Source organism: Hydra vulgaris, chromosome 04 (assembly GCF_038396675.1).
Source record: "Hydra vulgaris chromosome 04, alternate assembly HydraT2T_AEP".
In the NCBI taxonomy this organism is placed as follows: domain Eukaryota; kingdom Metazoa; phylum Cnidaria; class Hydrozoa; order Anthoathecata; family Hydridae; genus Hydra; species Hydra vulgaris.
The window spans coordinates 10,030,817-10,055,050 of record NC_088923.1 but is presented as its reverse complement, the minus strand read 5'-3'; the positions used below and the strand labels follow the sequence as shown (position 1 = coordinate 10,055,050).

At 26.7% G+C, this 24,234-nt stretch overlaps 1 protein-coding gene across 2 annotated transcripts in view; it reads left to right on the top strand.

Moving 5' to 3' along the window:
* LOC100198643 (serine/threonine-protein kinase 3/4) overlaps positions 1-24,234 on the top strand; it is a 56,261-nt gene that overhangs the window by 22,190 nt on the left and 9,837 nt on the right. For both annotated transcript variants that reach the window (XM_065795400.1, XM_065795401.1), the window contains exons 3-10: positions 1,927-2,055; positions 9,184-9,235; positions 13,279-13,341; positions 13,663-13,745; positions 13,825-13,877; positions 20,228-20,256; positions 20,497-20,562; positions 21,008-21,109. In XM_065795400.1, the coding sequence (XP_065651472.1) occupies positions 1,927-2,055; positions 9,184-9,235; positions 13,279-13,341; positions 13,663-13,745; positions 13,825-13,877; positions 20,228-20,256; positions 20,497-20,562; positions 21,008-21,109 (577 nt within the window). The remainder of the gene's footprint in view (positions 1-1,926; positions 2,056-9,183; positions 9,236-13,278; positions 13,342-13,662; positions 13,746-13,824; positions 13,878-20,227; positions 20,257-20,496; positions 20,563-21,007; positions 21,110-24,234) is intronic.

Here is a 24,234-nt window from a genome sequence, read left to right as displayed (position 1 = left end):
CATCACTACCTTAATAAAATATTTCTTTTTGTTTTAGTTAAATCATTTTTTTAAAAGATGTCAAAGCATTACATTTTTTGTATTAATTAGCCCAGTTTTTATCATTTATATTAAAATGTTGCAGTTAGTTATTAATTTAAATTTATAGTTTAGTATTTATTTGTATTTTTTATCCAATTGTTTTTATAAATTTACTACAAATATTTTAGCTTTTAAAATCCCTTTTAAATTTATTTTATAAAAATTTCAATTTTTATTTGTTTTAATGCTTCTAGAAACCAGTTCCATTTATTACACTATTAAATTTGAGTTGTTACATAACATTTGTTTTAGCGCTAAAAACTTTCGCTAGTATTTATAAAAAAAAAGTTTTTATAAAATTAATCCTGAAAAAAGTTTGAAAAGATTTATAAAGAAATATATGTTTATATAAGTGTAGTTACGTTTAATATACTTTGATAATTTAAAATAAAATGGGCTTATTGTAAACATAATTAATTTGTTACTTTATTTAATAAAGTAATAATTAAACTTAATAATTTATGAATCTTAATATATTTACATAGTACTTTATGTATTTAATAATTTTGTATTTTTATTATATATTTAATTATGTATTTAATAATTACATAGTTTATGTATTTAATATATTTACATAATAATTTATGTATTTAATAATTTACAAAGCATTTCGCATAGTATAGTAGTTTTTAAAAAAACGTCATATAAATATATTTTCCTATTCAAATTTTCATTTTTTGATTTTTGATTTTTTCTTTTTCTTTAAGATTTTTTTTTTGTTAGATAATTTATCTTACAAATTGCCAAAAATTGTCAAATTGTAAAAACAAAAAATTTTCATACTACTTACTTACAGTTTAAAATACTTACTTACAGTTTAAAACTTTTTTAAAACTTTGCTTAAGCAAAGCAAAAAAAACTATCAACAATTTTTTTTTAAAGAGCTTGACTTCGGTAAAACATTTGTCTACTATTCATAAACTTGTTGATAATTTCTAATCGACATTCTTTTTATGATCAATCTTAGAAATTATTGATAATGGAAAAACTTCGAAAAAGCAACTTCGATACTAAAAAGTCATTTGTTTCTAAATTTTTAAAGTCTAATGTTGACTCTTCTTTCTTCTTACAGATGATGGGGGGGGGGGGGGATGGGGGAAGGGTGACAACCCCCTTCCCACAATACCTGTGAATTCACCCCTGGGCTTTGCCAGTTAAAGATCAGGCAATAAACAGCTAATCATTTTTTTAATGTATTTTGTTAATTGATGAAAAGTTTAAACTTAAAACACTTTATTTTCTTGAGTTCATTTTTAATTAAAAAAAGTTATTAAGCTAACTTTTTTTTTAACTAAAAATTTTTTTTAATTAAAAAAATGTTGTTTTTACTATCTCCTGAATAAAATGTCATAAACAACATCAAAAGATATAAGTTTTTGCATAGCGTAAAACTGCTGAACACGCAGGCAAATTGCCTTTTCGCACGTAAAATGCAATATGTGTAACATTTGTTAACTAGGCCTGATATGATTTTATTGTTTTTTCACTAGTGCTATATATAGTTTAAAAATCTTTTAAAAATACAGTACTAAAAAGTTAAAAATATATAAAGTTAAAGTATATTTAAAAAAAATATTTTATTACAACCTGTGCTCAACTTGCATTTTTATACAGCTCCAAGTTCGTCAACCTTTGTTTTTTGAAGTTAAACTTTGTATTTTGGTTTTAGAAAATGGTAGAGAAGTAACAGTTAGTAAATAAGTGAATAAAATGATTAGGGTACTTGTATAAAGTGGTGCCTGGGGCTTTTGGGAAGTGGATATAGTATAAAGAAAATGTTTTAAGAAATCTTGAGTTTGTAAGTTTACACATGATTACAAATAAGTGCATGAAAACTTTGTTTAGAGCTTATGGATCTGTGTATAAAGCTATGCATAAAGAAAGTGGAGAGGTTCTGGCTATAAAGCAAGTTCCTGTTGATACAGACCTTCAAGAAATTATAAAAGAAATAAGCATCATGCAGCAGTGTGACAGGTACATGTTTTTCCAATTTAAATAATTTGTTAAATAACTTTTGTTTAACAAATTGCTAAACTTAAATACTAATTATATAATTTTAAAATACAAAAATAACTACTAAAACAAATAATACAAAACATCTATTCAAAAACTTTTAATTTCATTTATAAGTATAAGGAAACTGTGTCATATTTTATCATATATTTCATTTTAATCAGATTTTAATCAAAAATATTTTATCATTTCATTTTAATCAGATTAAAAAAAAAATTTAATTATTGTAATCTTTATTTGATAATAAAATTTTTTAATATGTTTGAACTTGAGGAACCAGTGATTTATATGTAAAGTGGTGTTACACATTGGTAATGAATAAACCAAAAACTCTCAATTAGATACATCTACCTACCTAATTTAAAACCACTTTTAAAATAAACAATGTTTATGTCAATGATTTTGTAACTGACTGGTTTTAGATTTTCACTGGGGTTGATAAAATTAGGCCAGGGTCAGATTTATAGACAAGGTAGTAATGATATCTAATCTGTATCTTTATGCTTTACATGTACACACCTCTTTTATTTTGCTATTAGTTAGAAGAAGTGATTGCTATTAGTTAGAAGAAATGATTGTTATTTAATCATTTTTTCTAACTAATTGCAACTATATCATCAAATCATATTACCACAATTATTTCAATTTTCCCTTAGTTAATTCTCAGAAATTAAGAAAATTCCTGACCAGTATGATAAAATATCTAAAGATTTCTCCATTTTTCTGTTTGAATTTTTTGTTTAATCTAACTAAATCTTAAAAATTAAGAACTTGTTACTTATTTTGAACATATTTTACATATTATATGTTCTAATGTAAAAATATGTTTAAATAATTTAAAAGGAACTTTTTAAGGTTTTTTTTATGCAAATATTTTATTTTGCAATTTTTTACATTTTTCATTCCTTTATTTTGGTTTTTCTGTTGTGTTTATTCATTGTCTAGCTATGCTGTTATGCTGTGTAAATAATTGTAGTTTTTCTGGATTGTTATCTTGTCTCACTATATATAATTTTAATTTATACCTAAAATGAGATAATTTAATTTTTGAATTTATAAAACTTATTGTTAGTTGTAATATTTCATCAAGTAAACAGCATAAGTAAATTTTAAGCTATGACATTTAAGTTTGCATCTTTTACAACATCAGTTGTTTGCATTATTTGCAACATCAGTGTACATCATTTACAACATCAGTGTTTGCATTATTTTTAACATCAGTGTTTGAATAATTTGCATCAATAATGTTTACATCATTTAAAACATCAATGTTTACATTGTTTACAACATCAGTGTCTACATCATCTACAACATCCATTTTTACATCATTTACATCATCAGTGTTTACATCATTTACAACATCAATGTTTACATTTTTACAATATTAGTGTCTACAACATCCGTTTTTATATCTTTTACAACATCAGTGTTTATATCATTTACAACATCAGTTTTTACATTGTTTTCAACATCAGTCACAGTGGTTTAGTAATGGACATTTATTATGCGCATGCGTTATATTCTGCTCAAATGTTGGTAAACAATGTCCACAAGTAAACAAAGAACTACTAATAAAGTTGCTAAACTTCAAATTAGATTTATTTGTAGATATTTCTAAATAGTCTATAAGAAATGATATCAAAACAATACTTTAGGTATGGTATGTGTTATCAAAGCTATCATTTAAATAATTTTTCAAAGAGAATAGAAGTGGGACTAAAGTGAATCTAAGCTTTTTTTTAGGGGAAGTTTAACTTGTGCTTACATTATAGTCTATATTCTAAAGTTTTAAATTTTTTAGTGACTATCTTGATTTTTTTTTTTTTAATATAAAAGTTTGTGAATCGTTTAAAGTAAAAATCAAAAACCGGTTACTTTTTTTTTGTGATAATATGATGCTTTTAAAGATTGGTAAGTTTCCTTTTCATTTGAAAGGTTAAAAATACTGACAGAAATATTATGTAGGGTTTAATACTGCCATTTATTTTTTTTAAATCATTTTGCAGTATTTTGTCGTATTATTTTTAGTATCTACAATTTTTCTTTTTCTTGGCTAAGCTTTTTTTTTTGGTATTTTTTTACAGTCGGGTTGTTTTTTATGAAATGCTCATTCATTATGCTTTTTAATCTACGTACTCCTTTCATATGGCAGTAGGTACACTTCATGCGGTTGATTTCAGCATGAAGACTTTCTCCACCTTGCTCCCCATAAGTACCTAGCCCTACTCCCCATTTTCTAATGACACAATGGTTTAAAAAAACAAAGATAAAGATCAAATAACAAAAATAATTTTCTCTATTTATTGTGTTCTGCCAAATTATAACATATGACATACCAAGGTCCTGTTTGTTATCTTCATTGAACTGATTGCAGGAGTTAATAAGCTTGTGACATATTCCAAATTTAGAGAAGAGTACCTTGAAGTTTTTACAAACTTCAATAGTTTTTCTGTGTATATCAGTGTCGTTGAACCCAAGTTTGATTACAAAGTTTGGTATAGAGTTGCAAAGTTCAAGGATACTTTTCTCCTAATTTAATATATAAAATAATTGTGAAATATGTTTTATATGTAGTAACTGTTGTTAATTATGTATCTATTTATGTCTAATGATGTTAGTATTAGCCATCTATTCCACTTACACACACACACACACACACACACACACACACACACACACACACACATATATATTTATACTGTATTATACATTTAAATTTACGTAAACTTTGTTTTTAGTAAAGAGTAGATTTTATAAATTTAGGAAATATATATTAGATATTATTTTACCTTTAACATTTTGTTAACATGATTACCAACATAACTTTTCCCGTGATATTCCTGTCTTTGTACTCCTAATGAGTTAAGTACCTCTTCAAGTTTGTTTACAAGTGGCCCAAATGATTTCTTTATATGGTCTGCTTCAAGCAGTATTTTCAGTTCTGAGATCTATGATTAAATATGTTCTTGAGATAAATTCAAAAAAATATAACCAATGAAACAAAATTAGATAATCCAATGTATAAAATTCTTAACTGTATTATTCCGGGTTTAATTACCAATCTAAATTAAATATTTTTTAGTAAATAATAAAAATTAAAGTTGTTACCTGTTCTTTCTTTTTCTTTTCAAAGTGAATCAGGTGATGTTCAAATACTAATTTAATTTTTTCTTCATTTTCAGGGTTAAAAATTATTTGCATTTCAAGTGCTTCTGTTTTATCTTCAAGTTCCTAAATACTTATTTGAAGTTGATTTATTTGGCGCTGGTGCTCTATATATGCATTAAATCCCTCACAGTCAAGTGTTTGGTTGGTTACTGCCATTCGACCTGCAATTTTTATGTCAATTGTGTGACAAGAGTCTTCTAACATGTTGAAAAACTTTAAGTATATACCAAGTGAGATATGTAAAGCAGGAACTCCTACCTAATAGTACAAGAAAGTTTATATTATTATTTACAATTGCATACACCACCATTTACATTTATCCCACCAATAACTTGTATTGTATTCTATTGAATAAACGATTATGTGAATTTGCGAAGAATGCCTAATAAATAAAATCAAAATAATGTCAATAATAAATAAAAGCAAAGCACCTGATCAAGTGGCACATTGAACAAACGTTGGTCAATAAAATTGTCACATAACTTGGCAAACTTGGGATCTGCACCATGGTTGTTAAATTTTGCTAGAGATAAATCTAGTGTCTTTAGTGATCGCATTTCAATGTTATCGTTAATTGGATTTGACATTCCTTGACTTGTTATGTTGCAAAACAGGCATGAGTGTCTACCTAAAGTAATTGAACAAGTTTGTGTTAAGAAAGCAAAATAAATCATGTTGCATGTATCTGGCCCAGATGAGTTTTTTTAAAGAAACCTGTATTAAATATGTACTTACCATTTGCACCAGTTATTCCATAAATTGCACACAAGAATTCATAATCACCGAATACAAATACACGAATCTGTTTTTCTCTAAAATTGAACAGAATTAAATTATTATACATTTCTTTAAAAAGAAACTGTAATCTATCATAATCCTGACAATTGTGGTAAGAAATCAATAGTTGATGATTTTGTTTATGTCAAATATTGGTTGGATGTTTTTGAATTTTAGTGTGCTTGGATAATTGAATTATTTTGTTGTTTGTAATATGTTCTTACTTCCAGATCATTTTTTGCAAAAAATCAATTTCTGATGTAAATCTTGTCAATGAAATTTTCAAATTTGTGATATAATCTTTTGCCTCAAATATATTAAATATTGTTGTATTAGTTTTGGCTTTTCCACATTTGCTACTTGATAAAACATTTTGAACGAATCATCTCCATAGTCACCTCCTATTTTCATATGGATTTCGTTGTCTTTAATCTTGTTGTATAATAAGAGGTTGTTGCTAAAATTATAACAAGAAAAATTAATTTTTGTTTTTTATAGTATTGCATTTAATTTATTGTAGTATGTTAAAGTATTTTTTTAAAAAGATTTATTTGTACCTATCTAGTCTATCTAGTACATTTGTTATATGTCCTTGTAGATTTTTGATATATGCACATGGCAATTCCTTGATTTCATAAGAACCTTTTGAATCTTTTTTTTCAACCATAAATGGAGCATTTTTAACAATAATATCATCACATGACCATTTCTTAGCCACATTTCTTTGTTTTGCATTAGAAGCACAAATTACATTGTTGTTTTTCAACCACCTAAAATGATAATGTTTTTTTCATTATCAATAACTATTAAAAGTATTGAATTTGTCTTTTCAAGATTTTTCTATATAATAATTGCAATCTTGTGTACCTAGATAATATTTTCATGTTGACATAAGTACTGCTCATGTTTGCTTTTAAACTGATCATTTTTTCAGCAGATATTTTGGCTTTTGAAATATTTGATTTGCTCAGAATATTTTCTTCTTCATTTTCATTAAAAGATTTCAAAAGAGTAGCAGTTTGCTTGATTGTAGAACTGATGCTTTCTCCACATGTTTTACTCATTTATGTTTTAGATGTAATTGTCGTCTGCGAATTGTGCCTAAACATACATCTGAACTTTCTTTGTAGGCTCTTGGTGTTGATGTGAAGCATAAGGGCTAAAATGTGTAATTTATTTAAAATATTCAAAAAATCATACTATAGTTTCCTATTATAAAATTAAAAGCATTTTTGTTTTGTTATAGTAATTTTACAGTCTCTTTTTTTGTAAAAATAGTCTTACCCTTGGTCCATCTGTCGGAAATTTAATTACATTGGATTTTGTTTGAGACATTTTTTGTTTTATTACATGCAGAGCAGCATCTTCAATATTTCTTGGTATAACACTTGTTGAATCCAATGCAAATATATCTGAAAAGTTTATTTGTGAAGTTGATGGCGATGATATTGATAATGTTGTTGAACTTGATATTGGAGTTGTCTGACAAGTTTTTCGATGTTTCTTTCGCTCTGACAGTTGTTTGACTTTAAACAATCTACCACAACCTTGCTTGCATACTTCTTGCAAATTTTCTATCATTTCAATGACATTGGTTGATGAAATTAACCCATCACTTGGAATTGAAAGGAACCATTTAGGGCATTTTGTTTTTGATATTAGTTTGCCAATGATAAGTGGTAATAGACATGGTGCACAGAATGAATGAAGACAGTTTTTTATAATAATTGGTTTATGCATAAAGTCGTTGCAAATAGTACACACACAAAGATGCACATGAGGGTTTAAAGTGAAGTTAATATCTTGCAGTTTAAGATTAAATTTTGTTTGAGGTTAAAGTTTAGATATGTATGTTATTTATTTTGTGTCTAGTCCAAATATTTTCACTATAACTAATACTTAAAGGTCTTCCACTTTCTTTTTCTTTTTTTTTCCTTCCTTTATTGGCTTTAAAGCAAACACATTCAGTTACATTGCAATTTTCAGGCCAAGATCTTAATTTTGGTTCAATGTTTGAACCTTTTTCAATATTTCTTAATATTGAAAAGCATCTATAACACATTTTTTGAGGATGCTTATTTGGGTGGTCCTTATCGATTCTGATAAAAAAAAAAAAAATTCTATTCTAGCAATACGTTTTGTTAAAAGAACACTATCATTATCTAGACTTTCTCCACATATTCTGCATAATGTTTTTATTTTTGTTTCATGTGACTCATGAAACAAAACTAAAAACATAATGCAGAATGTGTCATTTTTACATGTTTTTTTATTGCTAAAATATAAGATTTGATGTACAAAATTTTTAAACTTAAAAAAGTAACCGGACTCTGATTTTTTTTTTATTATAAAGTTAAAACCATCTTTTTTTTAAATATATATATAGCTTTATAGCATAAAATTTCTAATAAATGCTTAATTATGATGTTTTAGTAGTAAGGATGACCATAAAATAATTTTCGACTTTCCTGCATATTTTATCACATAAAAATTAATAAATTAAGTATTTCAAATAAAATATGTTTTCCTTGGCCACTCATTTTATTAGTTTGTAAGTTTATATCTGATATATACATCTTCAAAGCAATGATATGACCTTTTTTATTAGGTTGTGGTAAAAGGCCATTACAAAAAAAAATCAAAATTATGATGTTGTTGTTGTTTTTAAAGTAACGCTTGCGCATAATAAATGTCCGCAAATGCTTAAAATTAAACCACAGTGCAGTTTTTACATTGTTTTCAACATCAGTGTTTACATTATTTACAACATCGGTGTTTACTTAATATTAGTCATTGCACTATTCTTTCGCTCAAAGAGGTGGAGACCTTCTCTCTTACCAGAGGAAAGGCCAGAGAAGCGGACAAGGTTGAAAAGGTCTGGTAACCCTATAGTAGTTTTATTGATATTAGGCAGATAAAAAAACAGCAATAGTTTGACATTAAGTTGATTTTTTCTGGTTGTGTTTCATTATTTTGATGTCTTTTCTGCAAACATTAAATTTGCCAAAAAATGCTTTGCAAATAACTGGAAAATAAAATTTGATACATGCGACCACTTTATTATTTTCTTTATTATACAGTTCATGTTTATTATTTATTATCTATTTCATATTTGTTGTTTTATGTTAAAATTTTGTTTTTCAGCCCATATGTTGTAAAGTATTTTGGAAGTTATTTCAAAAACACAGATTTATGGGTAAGGTGTTTCTATTACTATTAATGATTAATGACTATTAATGATTTATCTTTATATTTATAATAATTATATTATAATGTATTATAATAATACTAATAATTGTTATTAGATATTGAGTGTGATTTGTAATTTTTAATATGTATTTTCACTTCTTTTAAAGAGAAAAAAAGGTATATTGGACCTATTTATATACTTATTCAAAGAATATTTCAGTTAATAGTTATTTCTGATGGATTAGTCAAAGTGTTTGATTCAAAATAAACTGTTATTTTATTTGGAGTAAAACAGTTTTATTTATTTTTAGATAAATTTTAAAATGATTTTGTTTATTCTTTTTATAATGAGTATTTTTTCAAATATTTACCAACAAGTAAAATTTATTCAAATGCTTTTTTTTGAGTAAATTATTCATAGTATTTTATAGTAAACATGTAGTAAAGCAGAAACTGGTATTGGTTGGTTTGGCTATTAGTGTCTTTGACAGTTGTCTATGCTTTATAACTAGTTTGTCACTAGTTCGTTAATTTACAGTACTTAAAAACAAGGCAGACAAAATTATTCAATTATTTAAAAGTCTTTAGCAATTCCTGTTGTAAATATAATTAAGCTGCTGTCTTAGAAGTCCTGTTAGGATGCATATGATATGGCATTACAAACTGGTTACCAAGATATGTCTATGGTGATCACGATATTAGTAGAAGTTAGACATAAAGTAAAAATAAAAATTACAATTATCAAACAAAATATGGATGATAAAATGTAAAATTTAAAACAAAGAGCAAAAAAAAAAAAAAATTGTTGGAGTCTCAAATCTCAAATAGAAAGAAAATTTTGCAAGAAGTAAAATTTGATAAAAAAAAAAATTTATAGCAATCTTTCTGTAATAATTACTTATTTAGATCTTTTGCTCAAACAAAATCCAGTTTTAATAATCAACTTTTTATTATTTTGATTATTATTTTGTTTTAATTTTTTGAAGACATTTTTTGAGGTTGTATTTATTAAATAACTAAAATCAGTTTTATTAAAAATTATTCAGTGCTGAATTCTACAAAAAAAAATTTTTTGCAAACGAAGTTATATGTAGAAGCTTTATACAGTAACAGTTAGAATTTAAAATACACAGTTTGCTATTTCTGCAATTAAATTATATTGTGTTATTGGACACTAAACTCCTTCAATCAATTAGCCAGCTTTCATCTTATTTAAAAATTTGACACTCACAGCCAAAAAAAATGTTTTGCTACAAAAAAAGCTTAATCCACAACTTGCACATCAGCACTGCTGATAATATGTCAATATCAGATCAGCTTGCTTCTCCTACAAGTAAAAAAAACTACTCTCACTTGATATCAGGTCAATTAAATAACAGATTGCTGCTTCTTTGACCTCATATCTAGTAAGAGTTGATTTTTTAAGCAGAATAATGTAAAGTTTTGCAATCTGTAAATCCTGGCTTGATTGAAAATAGCGTTAAAATTAGTTTAAGCAAAGAAAAAGGTTTCTAAGGTCTAAATAATTATAATTGATTCTTGTTTAATTGTGAATGACTCAGGATTTTTAAATTTTGAAATTGAAAGTAAAAACTACTACCACAGCATACTCAACCCAGTCTATAAAAAGATAGCAATGAAAATTTTGACAAAAAAATACTGGATCAGTTTCAATCTATCTTAACACTTGGTCATCCTTTTATCATGAAACTGCTTCTATCCGTTCAGGTCAGGTTGGTATTAAGAGCATTATAATCACCCTGCTACTGGTAACATGTAATCGAGTACAACTTGCCTCCTGTCCTGTTGCCTTAGGATTCACCTTTTTAGGATAGGAGAAATTAACTCTGACTTATAATACTCTTAGGCTTAGGGGTATGGAAAGAGTCTTTGTTATTATTTTCATCATTTATAATCTTCAAAGTAATGTTTCATCTGTTAAAATTTATCTTTAGCAAATTTCACGAGACCTTCTTGTTTGTGAGACTAATTTTAAATTTATCTTTAGATCTTATTCTTGATGGCTATATTCCTTTAATTCAAAAAAATAGTCACATGCTCAGCCCTCTGAATTAGGTTTGGCATTAGGCAATAATGACCTAAAGGTGTTTGAGGTTGGCAAAAAACTGTTGACCTTGTTTCTATGTTTTATGGTAAGACCTTTGTATCAAATTTTTTTTGCCAACCTAAAAGATTGAGATTAGGAAATTATTGCCGACCTCATTTTTCCTAATTCCAAAGGTTGCATGCTCAACCTAGGATTATATTTGCCTATCATATGTATGTCAAGAAATTTTGAATCTTCTGACTACTTTTTTTGTGTTTTTAGTCCCCACTTAATCACCATTCTTTTTTTGTGTTTTTAGTCCTCACTTAATCACCATTCTTATGTGGTTATAATTAACTCCTTACTTAATCACCATTAATTTTATGTGCTTTTAGTTAATTCCTCATTTAATCACCATTCATTTTGTTCTGTTTCTCCTTTCCAAGATCAGATATTCCCAAGATTTACAGAATTGTTTTTGATCAAATTAATGAGCCCTTTTTTCTTTATCCTTCAGCAAATATTGTTGCTATTATTTCATCATATTGAATGGCCTGTTTTGGTTCTACTGCCTCTGCTTGCTCTAAAGCTCTAAATTTTTATCATTCTTAATCTCTTACTCAGATAGTTAACTTTCTAACTAGTTTTCAAGACAACTCTAATCATTTATCTTTACTCCTTAATATGTGTATCCTTTGTGGTTCAGATGATCTTATGATCTTACTAAAACATCAGTCTTATAATTAATATGATTATAAGAATCTGATCTAAACTTGGACTTCAGACTTCCGCTATAGTCTTATTAATCACCATATCCTTATGAAAATTATGAACTTGGCACCATTTATTGCCAAGTTAGAGTCTTAGTATGCTTGCTTCTTTGCATGCTTTTTCTTTTGCATCTTAGCTTGGCATCTTAGCATGATACCGAGTTTGATGCTTTCTAGTAGGAATGCTTCTATCAGTGCATACATTTCGGAGTTGAAAAACTTTTAAAAAAAAAATTTTCTGACAAGAAAAAAAAATCATTTTGCAGTAGCTTGTTTCATATAACTACTTGATTCAAACTTTTTCCTAAGATTCCAATAGGTTTTAGAACTTCTAAAAATTTTCTTCAAAATATTTTCTTCAAAGTTCATAATGGCTTCTGAAAAATTTGCTCCAAAAATTCTTATTCGTCTAGTTTTTTCCTTGGACATCAGTTCTTTTGAATTTACTCCTTTCTTGTTTTTCTGATTCATATTATTTGCAATCTTTTAAAGTTGTCTGTTAATTAAATTCTTTCTTTATAAATTTCATCTATTCTCACCCAGTAACTTCCAACTTTAATAGCCTCAACCAGTAACATCCAACTTTAATAGTGGTTGCTTGCAGCTTTGTTGGATGTGATGATGTTAAAAAAAAAAGTGTAACAAAATAAATAAATAAAGTTTTAATAAATAATTAAATACTCAAAAATAATGAAAATAATTATAAATAGCAAAATAATATTTATTTATAATAATTAAAATTATTTAATTAAATTAAAATCAATTTTTAATTGGTTTAATTTGATTGAATAATAAAGTTATTATTTTGCTATTTATAATTATTTCTATATTATTTTTTTTTCACATTATTTAATTGAATAAGAATCAAATTTTATTTATAAATCATTATACTGTAAAGTAATAAAAATAATTATGTACAGAAAGTTAATAACTTTATTATTTGATTGAATTAAAATTAAAGAGTAATAAAATTGATTGTAAAATTTAAATTTTTTAATTTAAGTTTTAATTATTATTCGATAGTAATATAATAACAGCTATGATGCTTTCTAAGAGATGAAGTATCACATAGCAACCCCATGTTAGTGACGAAGTATGTTAGTACCTCTCTTAAATTGTTTTTCCACCTAGCAGTCTTTGTCAAGGCTCATGTATTGTGGTTATAGGATTGGGAGAGAGGCATAACAGCAGAAGGTAGGAAGTAATTAAATATGTTTACTGCTTTTTGTTTAGATTGTAATGGAATATTGTGGAGCTGGTTCTGTATCAGACTGCATGCGTCTTCGAAATAAAACAGTTTGTTAATGTTTTACAAATTTTGATTATATTTAATTACAAAAATATATGGCATATTTATAAGTCATTAACTTTTCTGGTAAATTTTGATATTGCTTAATTTAAATTTTTAAACAAGTAAATCCCAATATTTTTATGAAGTTTTGTATTCAATTAAAACACCATAGTGACTATTTGCTTTTGAAAAAAGTTTTGTTTTTGATAATATTAGGGACCCTTAAATTTTTCCAGGGCCATGTAGTTTTTAAATATTTTAAGACCTAATGTTGTGTATATATATATATATATATATATATATATATATATATATATGCTTCATAGTTAACTGAAGATGAAATTGCTTGCATCTGTCGAGACACATTAAAAGGATTAGAGTATTTACATCTGAGAAGAAAAATCCACAGGTTTGTTTTTCAATTACAATATTTATCTTTCTTTTTTTTATAGTTTCTAAAACCTATTTTAAACTTTTTTTTTGTTTAGAGATATTAAGGCTGGAAATATTCTTCTAAACACAGAGGGTCATTCAAAATTAGGTTTTTTGATTAGTACTTCTCTTTGATACTTTTCTATTAGCTGTCATTTGAGTCCATCAATATATTATGTACGCAAAAACTCTAGATTTTGACCCCCTCCCCCTTTTGTACCTCCTATATCTTTATACCCACACCACACTCCATGCATACGTTTGCTTAGCGGACTTACCCACTCACCCCTTTCCCCACGGTGGTCGTACCCCCTTTTCTCTCCCCCCCCCCCTCACCTTCCCTCCATATAAGTTTTGTATGCTTGATGATCTTATCCCCTAACCCAATTCCATTTATGCACGCGATAGTGATCACTTTTTTTTTTTTTTTATAAAGGTTGAACCTTTATAAACTTAACTGGCCATGAATGTGAGCAGCGTTCACCTATTGTTAATGGGCAAGTAAACGTGAACTGCCTCCTCAATTTTTTGTATTTGCATACATACATTTGTTGTAGCCTCCACCCCCTCCCACCACCACCTCATACACACTTATACGCAAATTACTCAACTTGGGACACAACCTACCCCCCTACCCCCTTGATGCGTAAGTAATATATGGATGGTCCCTTAATAATATATTTTTAAAAAATTGTTGTATTATCTGATTATTTATTATATATATACTGGGTGGCCGTGAGCTTTTATGACGCCTGGGGCATAATGGGGATTAGACGCCTCTGTTATCATGCATATTTTTAAAAGGACTTTAAATTAAAAGCATGTACAGTTATACAAGTTAGTGACAGTATTTTTTTATTTCTAAAACTTATTTTACGTCCATATTTTCATGAAATCCATCTAAATTAAAATACCCATATGCAACACATTTAGCATTCACCAATTAGAGTTGATAGACAGATTCTTCAAATATTATTATCATTATTGTCATCTTACAACAGATATGTATCCAATTTATTTTCAACATCAGTGTACCTATTGTACATGCTTTTGTTCAATAATCTAGTGGGCATGGGGCAAAAAAAAGATGGCTTTTAAATATCTTTTTAACTTTCTGAATGTCTTTTGAATATTTTGATCATTCAAAAGATAATTTGTTAGACCCTGTGTTCACTGGGATTGACTCTACAATCTTTTTTGTAATCAAGTATGGTTTTCTTAAAGGTCATTCACCCTTTTTGACAATACTGGCATGATGTTAAAAATCCGATTTGTATACATATAGATTGGAAAATAGGCTATAGAACTTTTGAGTACATTTGGTTAAGAAAGCTTGTGTTTCTGGAAGTGAAAAATGAAGACTTGTTCAAACTATTAAGATGAAAAATTCTTTCATAAAGTTGTCTTCTATTTTGCAAGCTTTTATATTTACTGGTTCTTGATCTTAAAGAAACAGTTTTCACAATGCCAATTTTAGATTGAATTTGTTGAAGGAAATGGTGAAGCACAATTTTGAAGACATTTATTTCAATATGGTAGCGGTGAAGTGGCACTCACTTTATAAGCAAGAAGTTTGTTGTTTGATCCTCACCACATCCCCGTTAGTACCATGCTCAACTTCTCTACGCAGCAGTCATGTTTACCAAGGTTTGCGTTTCATAGTTAAAGAGTTCAGAGAGGGTTGTAACCACAGAAAGTAGCCTCCTGGATTGAAGTGGTCCTTTCAGCCTTGGGGAGGTGAATAACAAACAAAAAGCTAATGTTCAGAGATCTCACGGAAAAAAATTGCATTTCCATTATCATTGGTCATTTTGTTATAAATTTTGTAGCACCATTCTGAGCTGATCATCTGGTGTCAGAAAGCTTGTAATGCAAGATCAGTGTGGTGCAACACCTAATGAGACTTTAGCTGAAGAATAATAAAATTTATATCAATTAACAATTATCAGTTATCAAACCTATACATAAAATGTTTAATTTTGATGAAGGAAAGCAACACCAGATTTTCCAATGCTAATAATTGATATTGCTGCAGCCAAAGTAGCATATTTGTTTAAAAAGTTTACTGAAGATGCATCAACTTTGTCATTCTAATGTTTTGCAACATGGTTTGTAAAAAAGTGCCAGTGTATTGGATAATCTTTTTTGAGGTTTTAAACAGGCTATTTTTTTGTAAATTATATGCTGAGTTTAATGAAAAATGTATTTGTAGAAAATAAAATTGTTTTTTTTAGGTTCTTGGGTATTATGCATTATAGATCTAGGTTGTGTCTATTATGGTCAATGTCAGCCATTGTGTTAATTAATTTTTCCAAACACTAACTTGCATTATTTTGCACTTCTCTGCATTGAAATTTTGAATTTTTGTGATCAATAAACAGCGCTGTCAATGTCCGATTTGAGTTTTTATAGTCAAAGAAAATTTGATTGACTTCAATAACTCCTATGATCTTGCCATCATTGGTGTATAATGTAATAAATGCAGTCTGGTAAGTCGTTGATGAAGAACACAAATAGCAGTGATGCAAGAACTGGTTTTTGAGGGAAACTACTCATTACCTTTTTCCATTTAGACCTTTAGAATTGATTTGCACTAAAGATCTGGGACATCTTCAATTTTCAGAAATAAATACAAATAGTAATGCAAAACTTTTTGCCCTGTTTTGGATGTTGTCATAATTTTTTAATACACTTTGATGCAGTTTTTGCAGTTGCAGGAGGAAAAATGTTGATATGAGCTTATAATTCAACTGAATATATTTCAGATAAAGAATCTAGTAGTTTTTTAGTCGATTTATCTGTAAAATTAGTGCTTGCAACCCAATTTAAATTTCAGCCATACTTAAGCTGTTGTCAGAAATTTGGCTACAGCATTTCTGCAAATCAAATTTTACTTTTATTAGTAATTTATGAGTTAAGTTTTATTTTTATTAGTAAGTTAGTAATACCCGCTCCCCTTTTCTTTTCTTCTTTGGCACAAGGAAAGTACTCTTTTTTCTTTTGTTGGAATTGAAGTTTAAAAAGAAAAGAGTATAGGTGATCACTGTGTAATACATCCCTCGAACCATCAGCAGACATAATCTTTTATTGAGATTTTAACACTTCCATTTAACTTTAGCTAGTAAAGTTAATTTTTTATTTTTATTTTTTTTTTGCTATTTAAAATTGCGATTAAATTTGCTTTAAGGAATAACCATTTATAAATTACTTTTTTTTTCCATTTTTAGTATTTATGAAATAAATTATTTATAACAAGAATTATTTATGCAATATAGTTATAACGTTTATGAAATGTAAGTTATTTTATGATATATTTATGAAATACTTTTATTTTTGAAAATAACCTGACAAAGTTAAAACAATAATATCTTAAACAATAAAATATTTTGTCATAGAGATAAATTATTTAAAACTCTAGTTCTTTGTTAATATAAATAAACCAAATTAAATTATTATGCACAAAACCAAGTAAATTTATTTTATACTTATTCAACAAAAATGATTTTTTTACTTTTTTGTAATTAAATTATCATGTTGAAATGTCAGTTAGGTTGAAATCTCAATAGGGTTCATGGCAGGTGAGTTTCCTGGCCAGTTAAGCAAAGGGACGTTTGCCTGTTTCAGGAACTAAGTGATTCTTTTTGCTGTTTGACAAGGAACTCCGTCTTGCATGAAAGTTCCATTGTCGTTAGGGAACTGTGCAGCTATTTGGGGGAAGCAGGTTGGACTGCTGTTGGATTTCAATGTATTGGTCCTGGTGCATGATCCCATTCACAATGTGCAGACAACCTGGACCTTGAGCAGAGATAGCTCTCCAAACCATAACAGAAGTGGGATGCTTGACAGTTACAGAAACACATTCTAGAGACAGAGCTTTTTTGCTTTGTTTTCTAACAAACAGTGAGGACTCCTGAATGATATCAATTTTGCTCTCATCACTGAAACACACCTCTAATCACAAAACAATCTAAAGAATATGTTGCTCAGGATCTGCATTTACAGTATTGCAAATTATGTATTAAGCAATTACAGCAATAATGCAATGTACTTTAAGTACATGTAACTTAGCATAACAACAAGATATCCAAAATAGTTAATTCAATGCATACATGTAGACTGTACTGCAAGTAAACACTTTCAAATGGAAAAGGAAATAGTACTCATTATTTAAATAAGATAAAAATGAATAATACCTTTGTCCAGTTGTTAGAAGTCCATTCTTTGTTCTGATTTGCCCATATTATTGTACTTTTCATTATGACTGGTATTAGTTTAGCTTTCTTTAGAGGATGTCTAGCAGTCAATCCAGCATTGCACAGCTGGCGCCTTACAGTTTTGGGTGAAACTAGAAATGTTTAGAACAATAGCTTAACCTCTCCACCTCTATCTAATGCACAATAAAACCTATTGGTTGTGACATTTCTCAGTAACCTCCCTCTGGTTGTAGCCCCGCTTTTTTATCTGTGTTTTTACTGCTGAAACCTTCCTCAGAGTTAAATCTTTCGCTTTACCTATTTTAGGCAATAAATTTTTTTTATAAAATACCTATTTTTCAGTAACCTTCACCTATAGCACAAACAATTTAAAAAACACAGATATAAATAGAGTGGAACATTAAAATATAGTAACAAACATTTTAGTTTAGCAGTTTTATAACAGTGTTTCTAATAATTCGGCCAGGTCTATATATAAATATATATATATATATATATATATATATATATATATATATATATATATATATATATATATATATATATAATATATATATATATATATATATATATATATATATATATATATATATATATATATATATATATATATATATGGGGATTTCAATTTCTGTGCGTGATTTTTTCTTTTTCTTTGTATTAGCAATTAAAAGCTGAGACTTAAAGCAATATGCAAACTGTTATAATTTTCTTAAAAAACTTTTATAACAAAAATATTTTTATCATATTTTAGGCTACCTGAATAAATTAAATATATATATTTTGATCATTTTATTTTTTTTTGTGAAATAATATCGCTACTGTTTGAAAATAAACAACAATTTTCAAAGCACTATACTTTAGCTAGAAATAGTTGATAACTGCCATTTCTCATTGAAAATATACTAAATATGAGTCGTAGAAGTATAATATTTCACTTAAAATACTCACAAGCAATTTATTTTCTAAAAAAATATCTACAGGAAATCAACCAATTCGCAACTTCCGTGTGTGACTACCGTGCGTGATCATTTGTGAACTGCATTACAACGATTGCTGTGACTCTATGATACATAGTGCAATCCTGTAACTTTTTGGAAAGCTTTACTAATGTTTAAAACATCATTTAAAAATATATATATAACGCTGAAACTTAAATTTTTTGAGGAATTAAAGTTTATTTATCTAGTAACTAAAATTTGAGTTTTTCTGTTCTGTGCGTGATTCTGTTTCAAACTTAATTTATTCTTTGTTAACATTGCTAATGTATACCATTTTTTGTTCACAAAATATTTATATAGGTTAGAATTAAATGAGAGCAAATTGAAGATCGCCATTTTTATTATTATTAAAATAATAGACAAAACATATACGAGTTTCCGTGCGTGATTTTTTGGAAATGCCTATATATATATATATATATGTATGTATGTATGTATGTATGTATGTATGTATGTATGTATATATATATATATATATATATATATATATATATATATATATATATATGTATATATATGTATATATATATATGTATATATATATATATATATATATATATATATATATATATATATATGTATGTATATATATATATGTGTATATATATATATATACATATATGCGGTAGTGGTGTAGTGGTAGAGCGCTCGCTTCATAAGCGAGAGGTTCCGAGTTCGATCCCCACCACGTCCCTGGTAGTACCGCGCTCAACTTGTTTCTCCGCGCAGCGGCCTTGTTCGTCAAGGTTCGTGTTTCGGAGTTATAGAGTTGAGAGAGGGTTATAACCACAATTAAGTAGCCTCCTCTTCTGTAGTGGCCTTCTGGGCCTTGAGGAGGTGAAATAAAAAAATATATATATATATATGTATGTATATATATATATATATATATATATATATATATATATATATATATATATATATATATATATATATATATATATATATATATATATATATATATATTAATAAGCAAACTTTCTCTTATAATATTAACCTATCTATTTAATAAAAATGACTTTATTTTATTTTGATTATATTGATTGGTTATTTATTGAGTCATATTATAATTATTTTATAATTATTTTATTTATACATACTACATACATACGTACATACATACATACATACATACATACATACATACATACATACATACATACATACATACATACATACATACATACACTAAATGCTTACCCACTACATTTAAGTATTGTTATGTTATGTGTTATAATTTTTAGCTGATTTTGGTGTTGCTGGTCAGTTGACTGTAAGTTTTACTTGTTATTTTTTTTATTTATTTTTTATTTTACTTTTTATATTTGATTTTTATACTTTGTATAAGTGTTTTTAATTTATTTTGACTAATATATTTTCGTGAACTTTTTCTTTTGTAAGTTTCATTTACTTTGTTTTTGTTCAGGATATAATACAAGGATATAATACAATTTTGTTCAGGATATAATACAATTGTATTTTTGATACAGGATATAATACAATTGTATTTTAGGATACAATGGCAAAACGGAACACAGTCATTGGAACTCCATTCTGGATGGCTCCTGAAGTTATACAAGTGTGATTTTATATTTTTCTTTATTTTCATCTTTTTAGCATAACAAATTTTTTTATTCTTCAGCCATCACAACAATGTTTTTTTAATGTTTTCAAATTTTTGTGAAAGTTTGGTCATCCTATTTTCTTATTTAAATATATATGTATAAATAAAATCATTAAAATAATTAAAGAAAATAATTATCTTCAAGCTTATCTAAAAATCTCTTATCTTATCCTTTATCTCCAAGCTTATTTTGAATAAGCACAAAAAAGCAATTTTTTTTTTAATTCACTTTTATAATTTAATTAAGTAAATTGGTTTTTGTTTGAAATTCAATTTTCTTAATTAAAAATTTTTCATTGTTTTGTTAAGTAAATAAATAAATATTTTTTTTTAAATAAAATAAATAAATATTTCACTAAATGTTAGGTTCAAAAAATAAAACTTTAGTAAATGTATTTAGGAGATAGGATATGATTGTAAAGCTGATATTTGGTCATTGGGAATTACATTATTGGAAATGGCAGAAGGCAAGCCACCACATGCTGATATTCATCCTATGAGAGTTAGTTTATTTATTCTTCCTTATTTTAATAAAAATTAATTTGTTTAATTTTCTGACTAATCGTTGTTAATTTTTTAGTTATAAAATTTTTTTTTTTACCTATGTACACATTTATAAATTTTAGGTTATAGGATTATCTTTAATTGGAGTGTTACTGCGATGTTTTTTTTTTATTATTATTGTTTCAGATATTAGGAAATTTTAATTAAAAAAGTGTTTCAAAAATCTACAAAATTTTGATGGTAGTTTTTAATATACATTTGTATGTGTATATATATATATATATATATATATATATATATATATATATATATATATATATATATATATATATATATATATATATATATATATATATATATTAATTTCTTTAGTTTCAGACTTGAAAAATTTTTAACCAACTACTGATGTACAAAGTTTTATTATTATAAAAAAATGCATTTAAATAAAAAGTTTTTTCATTTACATGATACTATACAAATGATGTATAAAAGGGTTGACTTTAAGATTAACTTTTTTTAATAAAGTTTTTAGTTGGTTAGTTAATTATATATATATATATATATTATATATATATATATATATATATATATATATATATATATATATATATATATATATATAATAGAAAATAAAAATATGTGTTAACAACTTTAAGTTTCATGCTGTTGCAATCATCAGGCATCCACTGCGCTCTCCTGAGACTGTCAGGATAAATTTTGGTCTACTCTAATTTTTTTTGTTTAATTATTAATATTGGATTTACGTAAGTGTTTTAAAATAATTTTTAAAATCTAAACTAACTTTTGAACATTTTTTTGGTAAAAATAGTTTTAAAAGAAGAGAAAAGGACTACTTGAAACTGTTTATACCAAACTCAATCACACTTTTCTTAAGCTGTTTTGCATAATCATTGTGTTCCAAACGACACTTGTATCGTTTCCATACTTGAAAGTGATAGTGATAAGCACTTTCTCCTGCTTGCTTGGCATATACACCAAGCCTAAACTGACTATGTTGAAGAAAAAGAACAAAACGACATACAAAAATATGAACTTTCCTGCTTATATTTAATTGGTAGTTAAACTTTTCCAGAAGATGAAGTTGCAGATTTTTTTAAATCTAAAACTGATTCAGCAATAGATTCTCTAATAAACATGCTAAAACCTTTTGTTTTAATAATTGAAAACTTTCTAAGACAGCTAACTACAGGTTGGAGAAACATTATATTTGGTAATATAGAGGCTGCACTTAAAAGGTTAACTTCTAAATTATCTAATTTATCTAAAAGTCTCTGTGAATTTTTACCATCTAAACCAGTTCCTTGGTAACCTCTAAAGATTATGTAATTCAACTTTAGCCACAAATCAAAATCAGGCCACAGTGTAATTAACATTTTTACAAACATAGAAGTAATACCAATAAGAACGTGTAACTTTGGTGGAGGAATGAGATGTTCTACTAAAGTTTCTAGAGGTTCATCAAGATTCCAACTCTAGGAGAAATACAGTTTTTAAATTCCATCATGTGATTTTTTTTTTGCATCCATCTTCAATGAACTTGTTGTAGTTGATACCAATTGAAGGTTCCTTTTTTTCCACTCTCAAGAGTGCTTTCCCCTTCACACCAGAGACATGCATACTTGCCACTGTGACTGCTTAAACCAAATAAAGAGTTACCACATTTTAGATCAAATGCTATTGAATATTTTACATCACCCAGAGCTAGTGGTTTCAATAGTTTTTGCTAAGATTACCATTATGCTCTGAAACATCTTCAACTAAAGCCAAAACCAATGATCTTTTTACACCACAATCATCAAGACTTTCAAAATCAAAAACTTTTTTTTTGAGAATCCCAGAAGCAACTTGCTCACTGGATACATTTCCAAGACCTTAATAATTAGGTTTTTTACAGCTTTGCTCTTACAGCAAAAGTTAGAAATTCCTTTGCCTAAATAGAAATTTAAATTAGGAAAAACTCTGATATTATTATATTTGTAAAACATATAAAAATAATGCACTAATATTTAATAAGTCTATCATAGATTATGCATTGACTAGCATAGACTCTATGCGTTTTTTTTTTTTTTTAAATAATTGAAGAAATAGTTTATTAACTAAAATATTATATAAGTTATACAATATTTTAAATTTGTTTAAGGAAATCATACCTATTGTAGAAAAGCAAGAAGGACATATCTTTTTAACAATTTTATCAATGATATCTTGATTATTTGCTGTGATCTGTTCAGATATTTCACTAATATCAGATGATCTTCTGAGTTTTTGCCTGTTAATTTAAGATATTTTCTCAATCCAATCATTTAAATTTGATGTTTCACCCCTGTTCAATACATAAAAATTTGTTTTGCAAGAATTACAAATGTTTTTTGGACACCACTCTTTTTCTACATCATATTCTCTCCAAAATAAATTTTGAATATGAAGTTGTACTGCGGGAGTTACTTTAATAAGTTTATGTGATTCTTTTCCAAAGGAAATAAAACAACATGCACAAATCAGACATTTTTCGTCAGCCATTTTGACAAAAAATATAAGTTTTATATGATCTTTTTTAACCGTAATAATAATTATTTTCATCTGCATTGCAACATTTGGTACCAATAGATAATGTAATCATAAAATGACGCAATTTATTTTAGACATTTTAGTTAATTAAATCTAAAATTTCTATGTTTAAAAGTTAGTTTAGATTTTAAAAATTATTTTAAAATACTTTATTTAACCCAATAACAGTAAATAAACAAAAAAATTTAGAGTAAACCAAAATTTACCCTGGCGGTCTCAGGAGAGCACAGTGCATCAGGTAAAATTCAAATACTATATGTTATAGCTCTGACTTAGTTCATCAAGCACTTTCTTGCTCATATATATATATATATATATATATATATATATATATATATATATATATATATATATATATATATATATGTGTATATATATATATATTTATATTTGTATATGTATTTATATATATTTATATATATATATATATACTTTTGCATCTTTAAGTTTTTATCATAAAGTGTCACTTTAAGGTTTTTTTTAATTTTAAAAACCGAAAAAAAAAAAAAATTTTAATTATTTGATAGACTGCCT